An 11,651-nucleotide genomic window follows, 5' to 3' on the forward strand; every position below is an offset into this window, starting at 1 on the left:
GTCATGGCTGTGGCTTCTCCCTGCCAGGGCTGCAGATGACTGGGAGGAGGAGCCGGAGCCCTTCAACGCCAGCTTCTACCGGAGGAGCCTGGACAACAAGGGCTACATCTTCAAGCCACCCTACCGAGATGGTGGGTGCCAGCTCAGGGCAACAGCGTGTGACCCAGGCTGCCACTGGCTCCATGTGTCCCCTGATACCACCCCTGCCTTCCACAGCTGGCTACCAGGGGCTGGACCTGGAGAACAACACCATTGGGATCCTGGTGAGCACCGCCGTGGAGCTCAGCATCGGGGGCAAGACTCTGAAGCCCGCAGGTATGTGGGGAGCTGGGTGCCCTGGGGCCAGGCTGGGGGGTTCCTGCAACCCCTCCAGGCTACAGCTCACTCCCCACTCCCCTGTCTCCCCACTGCCCCAGTGGTGGGGGTGAAGCTGGACCTGGAGGCCTGGGCTGAGAAGTTCAAAGTGCTGGCGAGCAACCGAACAGACCGGGACCAGCTGGGCACCCGCAGGGTATGTCCTGGGGCCTGGCACAGCCAGGGAACAGGGCTGGAGAGGGGGTGCTTGCTGGGAGGCACTGCTGGGACATGGTGCCTGTGGTTGCAATGGGCTTGTTCCTCCGGGTACCTGTCCCCAGCCTCTGGAGACACCACCCTGCATGTCCCTGGCTGGCTGGGAGGACAGCTCTGTGGGGATGACCATCCTGCTAACCTGTCCCTCTGCCCTGCTTTTGCTTGACAGTGTGACCCCTCAAGCAGCTGTGAGATGGACTGTGAGGCCAACAACAAGGTGGGTGGTGGGCAAAGGTAGGGGCAGCTGGTGGGTTTGTATGGAATGGCTGGGAGAGGTGGGAGAGGTCCCTGTCCCCTGCTTACTCAGCCTGTACACCCACCGTGTGCCCTGCTGCTCCCCAAGCTTGGCCAGACCCAGCCCACCACACAGGGATGAAGCCCACCACACAGTGTTGCCCCATGGACCATGCACCCCCTGAGAAGGCTGTTAAACCCCCAGGGTGGGTGGTGTCACCTGCTCCCTGCACCCAGCGTGGGTGCTCCTGGCACTGAGATGCTTCTGAGCTTGGGGACACTGCGCTGCCCCCATGCCTGACAGCCTGCCACCTCCTCCTCTGGTCCTGCCTTGCCCTGGGCATGGCCAGGGTTGGCTGACACTGCCCTTCTTCCCCAGGACCTCATCTGTGTCCTGATCGATGATGGGGGCTTCCTGGTGCTCTCCAACCAGGAGGACCATTGGTACCAGGTGAGCGGTGCCCGCAGCTCTCCTGGGCGTGGATGCCAGCGAGGAGCTGAACCCTTGAGGTCGTGTCTGTGACACAGCCCCGCTCGAGTCCCCTCCAGGGGAGTCCGTGCCAAGGTGGCATTTGGGTGCAGATTCGGTGTCTCCACTTCAGGTGGGCAAGTTCTTCAGCGAAGTGGATGCCAACCTGATGTCTGCCCTCTACAACAACTCCTTCTACGCCCGCAAGGAATCCTATGACTTCCAGTCTGTCTGTGCCCCTGAGGCCCCCAGCAACACGGGCGCGGCGCCTCGCGGTGTCTTCGTGGTGAGCACCCACAGGGATGGTGCATTCCAGCTGCTCTGGGAGCTCAGGGACCCGTGAGTGTGTCCCCAGTGCCCCTCATGAGGACCTGCTGGCTCACTGCCCCCTCTCTGCCCCCAGCCCACCGTGGCCGATCTCCTGAGCCTCGCCTGGTGGACCTCAGCCGCAGCCTGGTGAGTCCTGCCATGTCCCCTCCCTGGGGCCATTCCCACTGGGGAGTGACACTGGGGTGTCCTTGGGGCGGGGACACCTGACGTGGCTACGCTTTGCTTCCCCAGGTCCCTGTTCCAGCAGTTCCTGTACAGCCTCACCTACAGCAGCTGGTTCCAGACGGGTCAGTCCCTGGGGAGCTTTGAGCTGGGGTGGGCAGGGTGGGGGGGTTGGTGGCTTTGGCCCACAGCTCTGTGCTGGCACAGAGGAGGTGGTGGGGGACGGCATGGAGGCCAGGGAGACGAGCTGCATCATGAAGCAGACCCAGTATTACTTCAGCACCGTCAACGCCACCTACAACGCCATCATCGACTGCGGCAACTGCTCCAGGTGGGTCCATCCCCGCTGTCCCTCCCTGGGCAGGGCTGGGGACACCCCCGAGGCTGCCTGTGCCGAGATCCCCGTGCAGCAGCCTGTGTGGGGGCAGTAGGAGATGCTGTGCAGAATTCAGGGGGACTGTGATACCCGGAGTGGGGACAGAGAGGAACAGTGGTGTCCCCATGGGCTGTGGGTGATGGCGTCCCCAGGGATCCTCTGCGTGGGACCAAACCCTGGAAGCCCATCAGGGCTGAGTCCCTGGCAGCCCCTCAGCATGGGGATGGGGAGGGAGGTGGAGATGAGGATGGGGATGGAGGCCAGGGCAGGGAAGGGGGATAGGGATAAGTCTGGGGACAAGGATGGGAATGCAGACAGACATGAGGTTAGGCATAGGGATGAAGTTGGGGACAGAAATGGGGAGGAGGACAGGGACGGTGATGAAATTGGGTCTGGGGAGGTGCTGCTGGTTCAGCCTCCCCAGAGCCACACGCCAGCAGGGCTGGCACTGGTGGCTGGGGGGCACTGGCACACAGGGTAAGAGGGGTCCCGCTGCTTTCACACCCCCAGGCTCTTCCATGCACAGAGACTGGCCAACACCAACCTGCTCTTTGTGGTGGCTGACAAGCCCCTCTGCAGCCAGTGTGAGTCTGTCAAGCTGCTGCAGGCAGAGGTAAGAGGTATCCTTTGCTGTCTCAGCTGCATCCCACCGGAATGTGGTGGCAGCAAGGTGTGGGGGACGCATGGGGTCTGTGGGACAGGCAGAGGGACAAGGACCTGTGGAGTTTGGAGGGAGCTGGCCCGTGGCCAGAGGGGCTGGAGGCGCCCTACGAGCCCCCACTGCCCTGTTCCTGGTGGTTTCCTTGACCTGCGAAGCCCCCCCGAGGGACCCCAACCAGTGTGAGCTGGTGGACAGGCCCCGCTACCGGAAAGGCCCCCACATCTGCTTCGACTACAATGCAACAGTACGTGGGGGCAGCGGGAGCAGGAGGGGAGCAGAGCTGGGGCTGGCCCCTGGGAAGGGGTGGTGGCAATGGGAATCCGCTGGTGGGGTGCAGAGCCATGGGGGGGTCCCCTGGGAGGTGCTCCAATGGGGAAAATTTGGGCAGTGGTTTCCCCCTGAGCAGGGAAATGGAGCCATGGGGGGGTCCCAGGGGAACCCTGAGGGGGAAGTGGAAAGGTGAGCGTCCCCCCTGGGGGGAGCAGAGCCGTGGGGTGTCCCCTGAGGGGAACGGAGCCATGAGGGGATCCGCGGGGATGCAGTGCTGTGGAGGGACCCCTCTGATGGGGGTTTGGAGCCCTGGGAGGATAGGGAGGAGGGGTCAGGAGCCCCGGGGTATTCCCTGGGGAGATCACAGCTATGAGGGGTCCCGAGGAGAGCAGTGCCATGGGGGAAAGAGCAGAGCCATGGGGGTCCCGGGGCTGTGCTGCAGGGCAGGAGGCTCTCGGGGCTGCAGGGAGCTGCAGATGCCCCTGCCAGGGCAGTGGGTGCCCCTGGGGTGCCGAGGCACTGCTGGGGGTGCCCCACAGCCCCTCTCTCTTCACCCACTCAGGAAGATACCTCAGACTGCGGCCGAGGGGCTTCCTTCTCCCCCTCCCTGGGGGTCCTGCTCTCGCTGCAGCTGCTGCTCCTCTACTCCAGCACCAGCCGGCACCCACTGCCCCCGGCCGCCTGCCTTTAGCCCCCCGGCCGCCCCCGCCAGCTCTCTTTTCTTTCAACTTCCATCTCCATGCCCGTCCCCGGCCCGGTGGAGCGGGTGCCACGTCCCCTCCGCCGCCTCGGGGACCCCCGGGGTGCCGCCGCTGTCCCGCCGGCCGCAGCCAAAGAAGAGTCGGGGTGCGGCCGGGGGGCTCCCCGGCAGAGCGGGGCCCGGCACGGTGTCCCCGTGTCGCGCCCTCCCGGCCACTCGGACTTGGAAAAGTGGCGTCGGTGTCCTCCGCCCGCGACCCCCACCCCCGCTCCATCCACCTCGCCTATTTTTTTAGCCTGAAGATTTTAAAGCAGATCTTTCTACATCGAGTTTCCAACATTTTCACCTGGAGACCGGCGGGGTTTGTTGTCAGCAAGGAGGACACGTGGGAAAACAAACGAACAAACAAACAAACAAACAAAAAAAAAAGAAAAAAATGAGGGGGAAGTAAAAAAAAAAAAAAAAAAAAAGGAAAGAAAGAAAGAAAGAAAGGACTTGACTGTGCGGGTCAGTATCATTTGTTGTGGCGGTACCGGCCCCAGGGCGTGTGGGGCAGCTGCAGCATCGCTGCGGGCTCATCCCTGCGGCTGGGGCTGGGAGCGGGCAGGGACAGGGACAGGGACAGGGACAGGGGGCAGTGGCCTTTGCCTGCGCCGCGGCACGATAGAGCCCCTGCGCTGGGCTCAGCCGTCCTTGGGCACAGATACTGGGGTGAAAAGGAGGGAGGGGGAAAAAATGTATTTTGTTTCTTTTCCGTTCTGCAGATCACTGTGAATCCTGCCCGCTCAGCCCTGCCCCCCACCTCCAGCCCTGCCCGGACCCCCTTGCCCTGCCAAAGACGCCGCTCCGGCCGGGGACGTGCTGCTTGTCCCCTGGGGGACGTGTCCTGTGTCCCCGAGTGGGTCACGCCTCACGCCCCACGCGGGACGTGCCAATTGTCCCCAGAAGGGCCGTGCCAGGCGCCCCGAGGGACCGGGGCACCCCGGGGCGCTCACCGGGGGTGTTGTCCCCCCAGCCAATCCACCGGCTGCCGAGGGGGACGGCGTGGCTGCTCTGCCCTGGCACCCCACAGAACCCCTGCACCCCACAAAGCCAGCGGGGCTGGCGGGGTCCAGGGCAGGGTGACAGCTGCGACACCCGGGGTGACAGCTGCGACACCCGGGGTGACAGCTGCGACACCCGGGGTGCCGCACCCGCCCCCCCCCCGCTGCTCCCGGCAGTGCCGGGGGTCCCTGGGCAGCCCTGGGGACCCTCACCCCCCCGGGGCACCCCGCTCAGAGCCACCCCATCAACCGGGTCCAGGGGAGCCCCCTCGGCATGGCCACCCCGGGGGGGCTGGGGAGGGCGCCAGGCGCTAATTAGTGCTGGGGTTAATTAATGGTCATTCTGCTTGTAGCTTTTTCAGTGTGTGTTTGGTTACTGTCTCTGGGAACCGTGTTTGAACAGATGGCTCTGTGTTACCGGGAGTGTGTGTACTTCTGTAGTCTAGTTAGGTGCTCTGCCAGAAAACCACCACTATACATACCTATAAATATATACATATATAGTCTATTTTAAGTTAAAAACCAATGAGACAAACGGGCGGTGTGGCCCCGGGCCCCCCGTCCCGCCGGGGTCACCTCCTGCTGCCCTGTCCCCACCCGAAAGCTTCTCTCTGCTCATTCAAAGGCATTCGGTTTTTAATTGATTTTCTTTAATTTATTTTTAATTTCTTTGGGTTTCCTTTTTTTTTTTTTTTTTTTTTTTTGTACAGAAGAGTTGGAAAACTAAAAAAAAAAAAAAAACCACAACAAAAAGACAATTTGTAAGATATCGTGTGTGTGACTCCTTGTAAAATATTTTCAAATGGTTTATTACAGAGACTCAGTTATTAAATAATGTTCATATTTTCACTTCACAGGCGGTGGCTGCGTCATTGCCCGGGGCCATGGGCACGGCTGGGGGGGCACAGCACGTGGGGGGCACACAGGATATCGGGGGGCTCCTGCCAGGCGGGACACTGCCCTGACACCTGCTGCACCGCGGGGGGACGGGGACACGGGACAGGCAGGGACACCGCAGGGGCTCTGCCCCCCATCTTCCTGTGGCCCCCCTCCCACGCCCCACTCCATGCTCGTGTCCCCCTGTTGCAGGGTGTCAATGTCCCCTAGTGCCCTCCGTGTCCAGCCCACCCGTGTCCATATCCCCGTTTCCCGGGGTTCGTGCCCCCATGTACGCACCCCCATGACTGTGTCCTTCAAGCCCCATAACCGTGCTCTGCCACCGCTCCCCCCCACGTCCGTGTCGCTCGTTTGTCCCATGTCCTCCCGTGTCGGTGTCCTCCCATGTCCCTGTCTCTCCTCCCTGTCCGTCTTCCCCCGTGTCCCCCGCCCGTGTCCCCCTCCGTGTCCCCCGCCCGTGTCCCCCGTCCGTGTCCCCCGCCCGTGTCCCCCGTCCGTGTCCCCCGTCCGTGTGTCCCGTCCGTGTCCCCCGTCCGTGTCCCCCGTCCGTGTCCCCCGCCCGTGTCCCCCGTCCGTGTCCCCCGTCCGTGTGTCCCGTCCGTGTCCCCCGTCCGTGTCTCCCGCGCCGCCCCGCGCTGCCAACGTGGCCGGACTACAAGTCCCGACGTGCCCCGCGGCGCCCTGGCCCCGCCCCCGCGGCAGCCCCGCCCCGGCGCCCCCGTTCCGCGCATGCGCAGCGGCCCTGTTTGTCCGCGCCCGGCCTGGCCCAGCGGAGGGTCCGAGTGCGGCCTGGCCCGGGGCGGCGGCGGCGGAGGGAGAGACCGGGGCCGGGGCCGGGGCCGGCTGGGGGCTGCGCGGGGCCCGGCGCGGGGCGGCGGGCGGGTGGGGCCGGGCAGCCCCCGCGGGGCCTCCCCGTGCCGCCCGCGGGGCCGAAGATGCGGCGGTACCTGCCGGTGGCCCGGCAGCACTTCCTGGCGGCGCTGGCCGGCACCAGCGTGGTGGTGAAGTCGCTGAGCGCCGCCGCGGTGCTGCTGTACCTGCTCTCCTTCGGGCTGGACACGGCCTACGGGCTGGCGGTGACGCCCGGCTACCTCCTGCCCCCCAACTTCTGGGTGTGGACGCTGCTGACGCACGGGCTGGTGGAGGAGCGCGCCTGGGGGCTGGCGGCCAGCCTGGCCACGCTGGGCACGGCCGGGCGGCTGCTGGAGCCGCTCTGGGGCGCGCTGGAGCTCCTCGTCTTCTTCGCCGTGGTCAACATCTCCGTGGGGCTCCTGGCGGCCCTCGCCTACTTCCTCACCTATGTGGCCTCCTTCCACCTCCACTATCTGTTCGCTGTCCGCATCCACGGTGGCCTGGGCTTCCTCGGGGGGGTCTTGGTGGCCCTCAAGCAGACGATGGGGGACAGCACCGTACTGAAGGTGCCTCAGGTCAGAATGAAGGCTGTCCCCATGCTCCTGCTCCTTCTCCTGGCTCTGCTGCGGCTCGCTGCTCTCGTGGAGAGCAATGTACTGGCCTCGTACGGCTTCGGGCTCCTCTCCAGCTGGGTCTATCTCCGCTTCTACCAGCGGCACAGTAGAGGCCGCGGAGACATGAGCGACCACTTCGCCTTCGCCACTTTCTTCCCCGAGATCCTGCAGCCCGTGGTGGGTCTGGTGGCCAACCTGGTGCACAGCGTGCTGGTCAAGGTGCGCTTGTGCCGCAAGACCGTCAAGCGCTACGACGTGGGTGCCCCGTCCTCCATCACCATCAGCCTGCCGGGGACAGACCCCCAGGACGCCGAGAGGAGAAGGTACCCCCTGCCCTGCCCATAGGGATCGTGTCTGGGGACAGAAAGGGTATGGTTTAAAATCCAGCCAAGGAAGAGGGGGGAGATTTTAGGTGCAGAGGTTGAGGAGGGGCCTTCTCCATGTGGTCTGCCATGGAGGTGATGAGCATTTCAGGGAGCTGGTCGGACATTATCCTGCTCTTCCAGATGTGGCGCAGCAATAGTAGGGCGGGGAGATCCTGGGAAAGGGGCAGACAAGGTTAGGGGTCCCTGCAGAAGAAAGGGGTACAGCCTAGGGGAGTGGCAGCCTTCCACCAGTTCACCCTGGCCCAGGGCAGGGCAGGGAGTCAGCCGCACACCCCAGCCCTCCAGCACAGCCAGCACTGGCCTTCCTGACTTCTGGCAGGAGGGTTTGGACAGGGTGCTGGCACTCCCTTTTCCCTGCCCTGCTTTATACCTTTATTCCCCATTCCCAGAGCTGCCCTCGTGCTGACAGCCTCAGGTTGTACCACGTAGCATGAAAACTCTGTGTGAATAGTCTGGGAGCCGGAGTGGATTTCTGTGGAGCAGTCCCAGGCTCTCCAGGTCTTCCCCAGCAATACTGAGCCCACCCTTTCCTGCTGGGAGGAAGCCGGGGACTGACTTGCACAGTGCCCCGTGGGGCAGAGCCGCTGACCCGGGTTAACCTGCCCACGTGCCTTGTCCTGCAGGCAGCTGGCCCTGAAGGCGCTGAATGAGCGGCTGAAGAGAGTGGAGGACCAATCGGCCTGGCCCAGCATGGAGGATGATGAGGAGGAGGCGGCAGCAGCAGCAGCGAAGGCTGATAGCCCGCTGCTGCCTGACCCCAGCACGGCCGGGAAGAGCCCTGGCCAGGAGTCCAACCTCATCAGCTTCCAGGACGCCCCGGCCCAGCTGTGAGCGGCCCCTTCCCGCCCTGTCTCTGCTGGAGAGCTGCTAATCCCGCTGGGAGCGGGGACTCCTCCGGGCACAGCCGGGGGATACCTCATTGCAACGTTTCGCTGCTGCTCGAGGCCAGCACCAGGCGCCCGGACAGTGACACTGCCACCACCCCGAGGACAGGAATTCCTGGAGCCACTCCCCCAGCTGGGGCAGGCCGTGCAGACAGCGGGAGCTGTTCTTGGAGAGGGACGCTGATCCCTGCCCCAAGCCGCTGTGCTGGCCCTGGAGGGATCGAAGGCAGCTTCTCCTCTGTGCCAGGGCTTTGCCAGAGCACTCAACACTTCTTTTCTCCTTTCCGAAGGTAGTTTTGTCCCTAACTGAGGCAATGGGAAGGCTGGTGGGTTTCTCTTCCAAATGTCTTTCACGTGGGGAGCCTCCCCCCGCCCCAGCAGGAGCTTGCCAGGACGGGTGAGAAGTTTGTTGGGTAGGAGGGGACAGGACACTGGGCAGGAAGAGGCCACCCAGCCCCTCATGGTGGTGCTCCAGCACTGCCAGCTCCGGGCTTTGCATGGTGGGGATTCACTTCTCCTTCCTCTCCTGCCCCCTCCCCCTGTGGGGAGCTGCTGCCCTTGGCTGCTCCCTGGCTAATCTGTTTGCCAGATTACACTAGAAGCAGGAATTAATTTTACACTGGGACTCTAGCTGCTTCCTCTGGCAGCAGGTTTTCTTTCCTGCAGGTAGAATATGGGCTCCCCCTTTCTTTTCCCTCCCTCTTTGTTAGTGGAGTTTCTTTCCTGGATGGAGAGGATGCTCCCTGCGACAGCCTCCACAGCTCCTGATCCAGTGGGCAACTCCCAGCCTGGGATGTGGATCAGCAGTGTCATGATTATTTTTTTAAAGGACCACACGAGAAGGTTTTGTCAAATGGGAAGAACACAGACATTTGGGTATCAATAAAGAGTTCTTTGAAAGCACTGGCTCCTGCAGCAGAGCATGGGCAGGGTGGAGGGCCCGGCCCAGAGCAGCCCCTGGGGGCTCTTGGCAGGAGGCTGGGGAGGGGGCTTCTTCCCAGGTGCTCACAGCAGGGAGAGATGTCTGCCTGCACCCCAGAAGTCATCCCACCCAAAAATGAAAGAGGGCTTGTTGCACTCTAGCTGCCTGAAATGTTTATTGAATAAAAGCTCTGGATACAGAGGAATTTTTCAGCCTGGGAGCCGCTCCCAGCTCTCCAGCCCTGCCAGGAGCAGGATGCGTGCTGGAAGGAAGGCTGTTGTGCCAGCATGGAGGTTTCTTCCTGCCTTGCCAAGGGTTCATCACCCAGGTCTGTGCCTCCCCGTGCTCACGCTGTTCCCTGTGACTTGCTGGCTGTATGTTCCAGCCCGGCTCAGTGATTTGCTCTGTAAACTGACCCCACCCCACGAGGCCGAGCCCAGCCCACGGAGGAGGGGTTTGTGCGTGGCAGTGGGTGTCCAGACCCAGGGCCTTGGGGCAGAGCTGCATGCTCTGATCCCAGGGACTGCCCGTGCCATGGGGACACACGTGCTGCTGTACCGTTGCTCGGGTGCCACCGCCCTGCCCCAGTCCTGCCAGGGCTAAAGCCACAACCGTGCCCTGTGCTTTCCTGTCAAGCTGCCCCCATGGCAGGAGAGGCAGCGTGGTGCCTGCTGCAGCCTCCTGGGAGAGAAGGGACTCCCTGCCCTCCTCACCAGGATGGCTCCTGTCCTTCCTGCTCCAAAACAGCCCTGCGTGGGAAGGGAAAAGGAGCAGGAATCCTGAGTGAGCCCTCCATTTCCCAGCACTGAGCACCGAGCTGTCACAGGGACCAGCAGCTTCACCTGTGCCAGGTAACGTCCCCACCGAGGCAGGGGTGAGGTGTCACACACATCTGGAGCGGCTGCTCCCCAGGGACAGGACACTACGGACAATCCAGGACTAACAAAAGACAAGTAGGTAGAAACCAAGTTCCAAGGAGGCCCTGTGCAAGCAGGGGGACTGCCAGCTCTCTCCAAGGGGAGACTCAGCTCGCTCTGGGAAGTTCAGGTCAGCACCAAGCCCTCAGTGCTGGCTCCGCTTGCGGTACAGGTATGCGTTGCTCACCTGGTTCATGATAACCAGGCTGGTGACGAGGGGACACAGCATGGCCAGGTACCACGAGGCACCGGTCACCGTGGTGGTGAACCAGAGGGAGCACATGCCCAGCATCAGGCTGGCACAGCCCAGCAGGTAGCCCACCAGCCCTGAGGTTGCGTGGTACAGCTTCAGCTTGGCCAGCGTCCAGTTCTTCATCAGCTTGGGGTAGAGCAGGAGCACGCCCCCGGCGCACTGCCCGCCGGTGTACAGCACGGCCAGCAGCCCCGTCAGCCCGTGCCAGGTGACAAAGTGGCCCTTGCCGTTCAGGTGCTTGTTGTAGCTGATGATTCCCAGCCCCAGGAGCGCGCAGAGCAGGGCGAGCAGCTGCAGGGCCCAGTGCGCCCGCACTCGGACTTTGCGGGAGAAGGAGCGCAGCAGCGAGGTCTCCGGGGAGAAGATCAGCAGCGCTTCTGTCATCAGGAACGAGAACTGGGGGGCAGAGGGCAGCGGCATTGGCACCGGCCGAACGCCCCTGCGCCGCGGCTCCCGGGCTCGGCACCCACCGCCCGGGACTCGGCACCCACCGCCCGGGGCTCCCGGGGCTCGGCACCCACCGCCCGGGGCTCGGCACCCACCGCCCGGGGCTCGGCACCCACCGCCCGGGGCTCGGCACCCACCGCCCGGGGCTCGGCTCCCACCGCCCGGGGCTCGGCACCCACCGCCCGGGGCTCGGCACCCACCGCCCGGGGTCGGCACCCACCGCCCGGGGCTCAGCACGGGCCCTGCCTGCCCCACGGCAGCGGGGCGGCGCCCGGGGCAGCGGCACTTACCGCGAGGGCCATGAGCAGCGGGTGCCAGGAGAAGAGACCTGGAAGGGAAGCGCAGGGTGAGGTGAGGTGAGGTGAGGCGAGCTGAGACATCCGGCCCTCCCCGCGCCCCGGGCCCCGGCCCCAGCGGCACTCACTGGATCCGGGCCGCGCCAGCACGGCCACAGCGGCGGGGAAGCCGAGCGCCACGAGGTGCGCGGCGGCGCCGGAGGCCACGCGCAGCGAGCGGTACAGGCGGGACTCGCTCTCGGCCGTCAGGGCCATGTTGGCCGGGCGGGCGGGACCGCCGCTGCCGACACCGCCGGGCCGCGGCGCGCGCTGCGATTGGCTGATCCGGGCTGTCCGTCAGCGCTAAGGCCCGCCCCGCGCCGCCGCTG

General features: G+C 64.4%; 3 protein-coding genes across 4 annotated transcripts in view; 2 read left to right on the forward strand and 1 right to left on the reverse strand.

Moving 5' to 3' along the window:
• Positions 1-3,800, forward strand: part of CACNA2D2 (calcium voltage-gated channel auxiliary subunit alpha2delta 2) — a 210,379-nt gene extending 206,579 nt beyond the window's left edge. For both annotated transcript variants that reach the window (XM_030283501.4, XM_030283502.4), the window contains 12 exons: positions 28-131; positions 217-315; positions 417-511; positions 740-787; positions 1,184-1,255; positions 1,407-1,559; positions 1,677-1,729; positions 1,835-1,890; positions 1,973-2,096; positions 2,652-2,761; positions 2,958-3,046; positions 3,635-3,800. In XM_030283501.4, the coding sequence (XP_030139361.2) occupies positions 28-131; positions 217-315; positions 417-511; positions 740-787; positions 1,184-1,255; positions 1,407-1,559; positions 1,677-1,729; positions 1,835-1,890; positions 1,973-2,096; positions 2,652-2,761; positions 2,958-3,046; positions 3,635-3,763 (1,132 nt within the window). In that variant the 3' untranslated portion in view covers positions 3,764-3,800. The remainder of the gene's footprint in view (positions 1-27; positions 132-216; positions 316-416; positions 512-739; positions 788-1,183; positions 1,256-1,406; positions 1,560-1,676; positions 1,730-1,834; positions 1,891-1,972; positions 2,097-2,651; positions 2,762-2,957; positions 3,047-3,634) is intronic.
• Positions 3,801-6,455: 2,655 nt separating this feature from the next.
• On the forward strand, positions 6,456-9,351 carry TMEM115 (transmembrane protein 115). The gene is made up of 2 exons (XM_030282817.4): positions 6,456-7,501; positions 8,188-9,351. Exons 1-2 carry the CDS (start codon positions 6,648-6,650, stop codon positions 8,393-8,395), a joined length of 1,062 nt encoding a protein of 353 aa, XP_030138677.2. The 5' UTR covers positions 6,456-6,647; the 3' UTR covers positions 8,396-9,351.
• A 166-nt stretch (positions 9,352-9,517) lies between these two features.
• CYB561D2 (cytochrome b561 family member D2) lies at positions 9,518-11,579 on the reverse strand. The gene is made up of 3 exons (XM_002190444.7): positions 11,412-11,579; positions 11,278-11,315; positions 9,518-10,936 (listed from the first exon to the last, which is right to left on the reverse strand). The coding sequence occupies exons 1-3, from the start codon at positions 11,536-11,538 to the stop codon at positions 10,433-10,435; spliced, it is 669 nt and encodes a 222-aa protein (XP_002190480.2). The 5' UTR covers positions 11,539-11,579; the 3' UTR covers positions 9,518-10,432.
• Positions 11,580-11,651: the final 72 nt, after the last annotated feature.

Source organism: Taeniopygia guttata, chromosome 12 (genome assembly GCF_048771995.1).
Source record: "Taeniopygia guttata chromosome 12, bTaeGut7.mat, whole genome shotgun sequence".
In the NCBI taxonomy this organism is placed as follows: Eukaryota; Metazoa; Chordata; class Aves; order Passeriformes; family Estrildidae; genus Taeniopygia; species Taeniopygia guttata.

Bases quoted from the DNA above. Each gene is read 5' to 3' on its own strand.
- TMEM115 (XM_030282817.4), top strand. From the start codon at position 6,648: ATGCGGCGGTACCTGCCGGTGGCCCGGCAGCACTTCCTGGCGGCGCTG. The intron at 7,502-8,187 runs GTACCCCCTGCC...CTTGTCCTGCAG, and splicing joins CAGGACGCCGAGAGGAGAAG to GCAGCTGGCCCTGAAGGCGC.
- CYB561D2 (XM_002190444.7), bottom strand. From the start codon at position 11,538: ATGGCCCTGACGGCCGAGAGCGAGTCCCGCCTGTACCGCTCGCTGCGC. The intron at 11,316-11,411 runs GTGAGTGCCGCT...CTTCCCTTCCAG, and splicing joins GCTGGCGCGGCCCGGATCCA to GTCTCTTCTCCTGGCACCCG. The intron at 10,937-11,277 runs GTAAGTGCCGCT...TCTGCCCCCCAG, and splicing joins CGCTGCTCATGGCCCTCGCG to TTCTCGTTCCTGATGACAGA.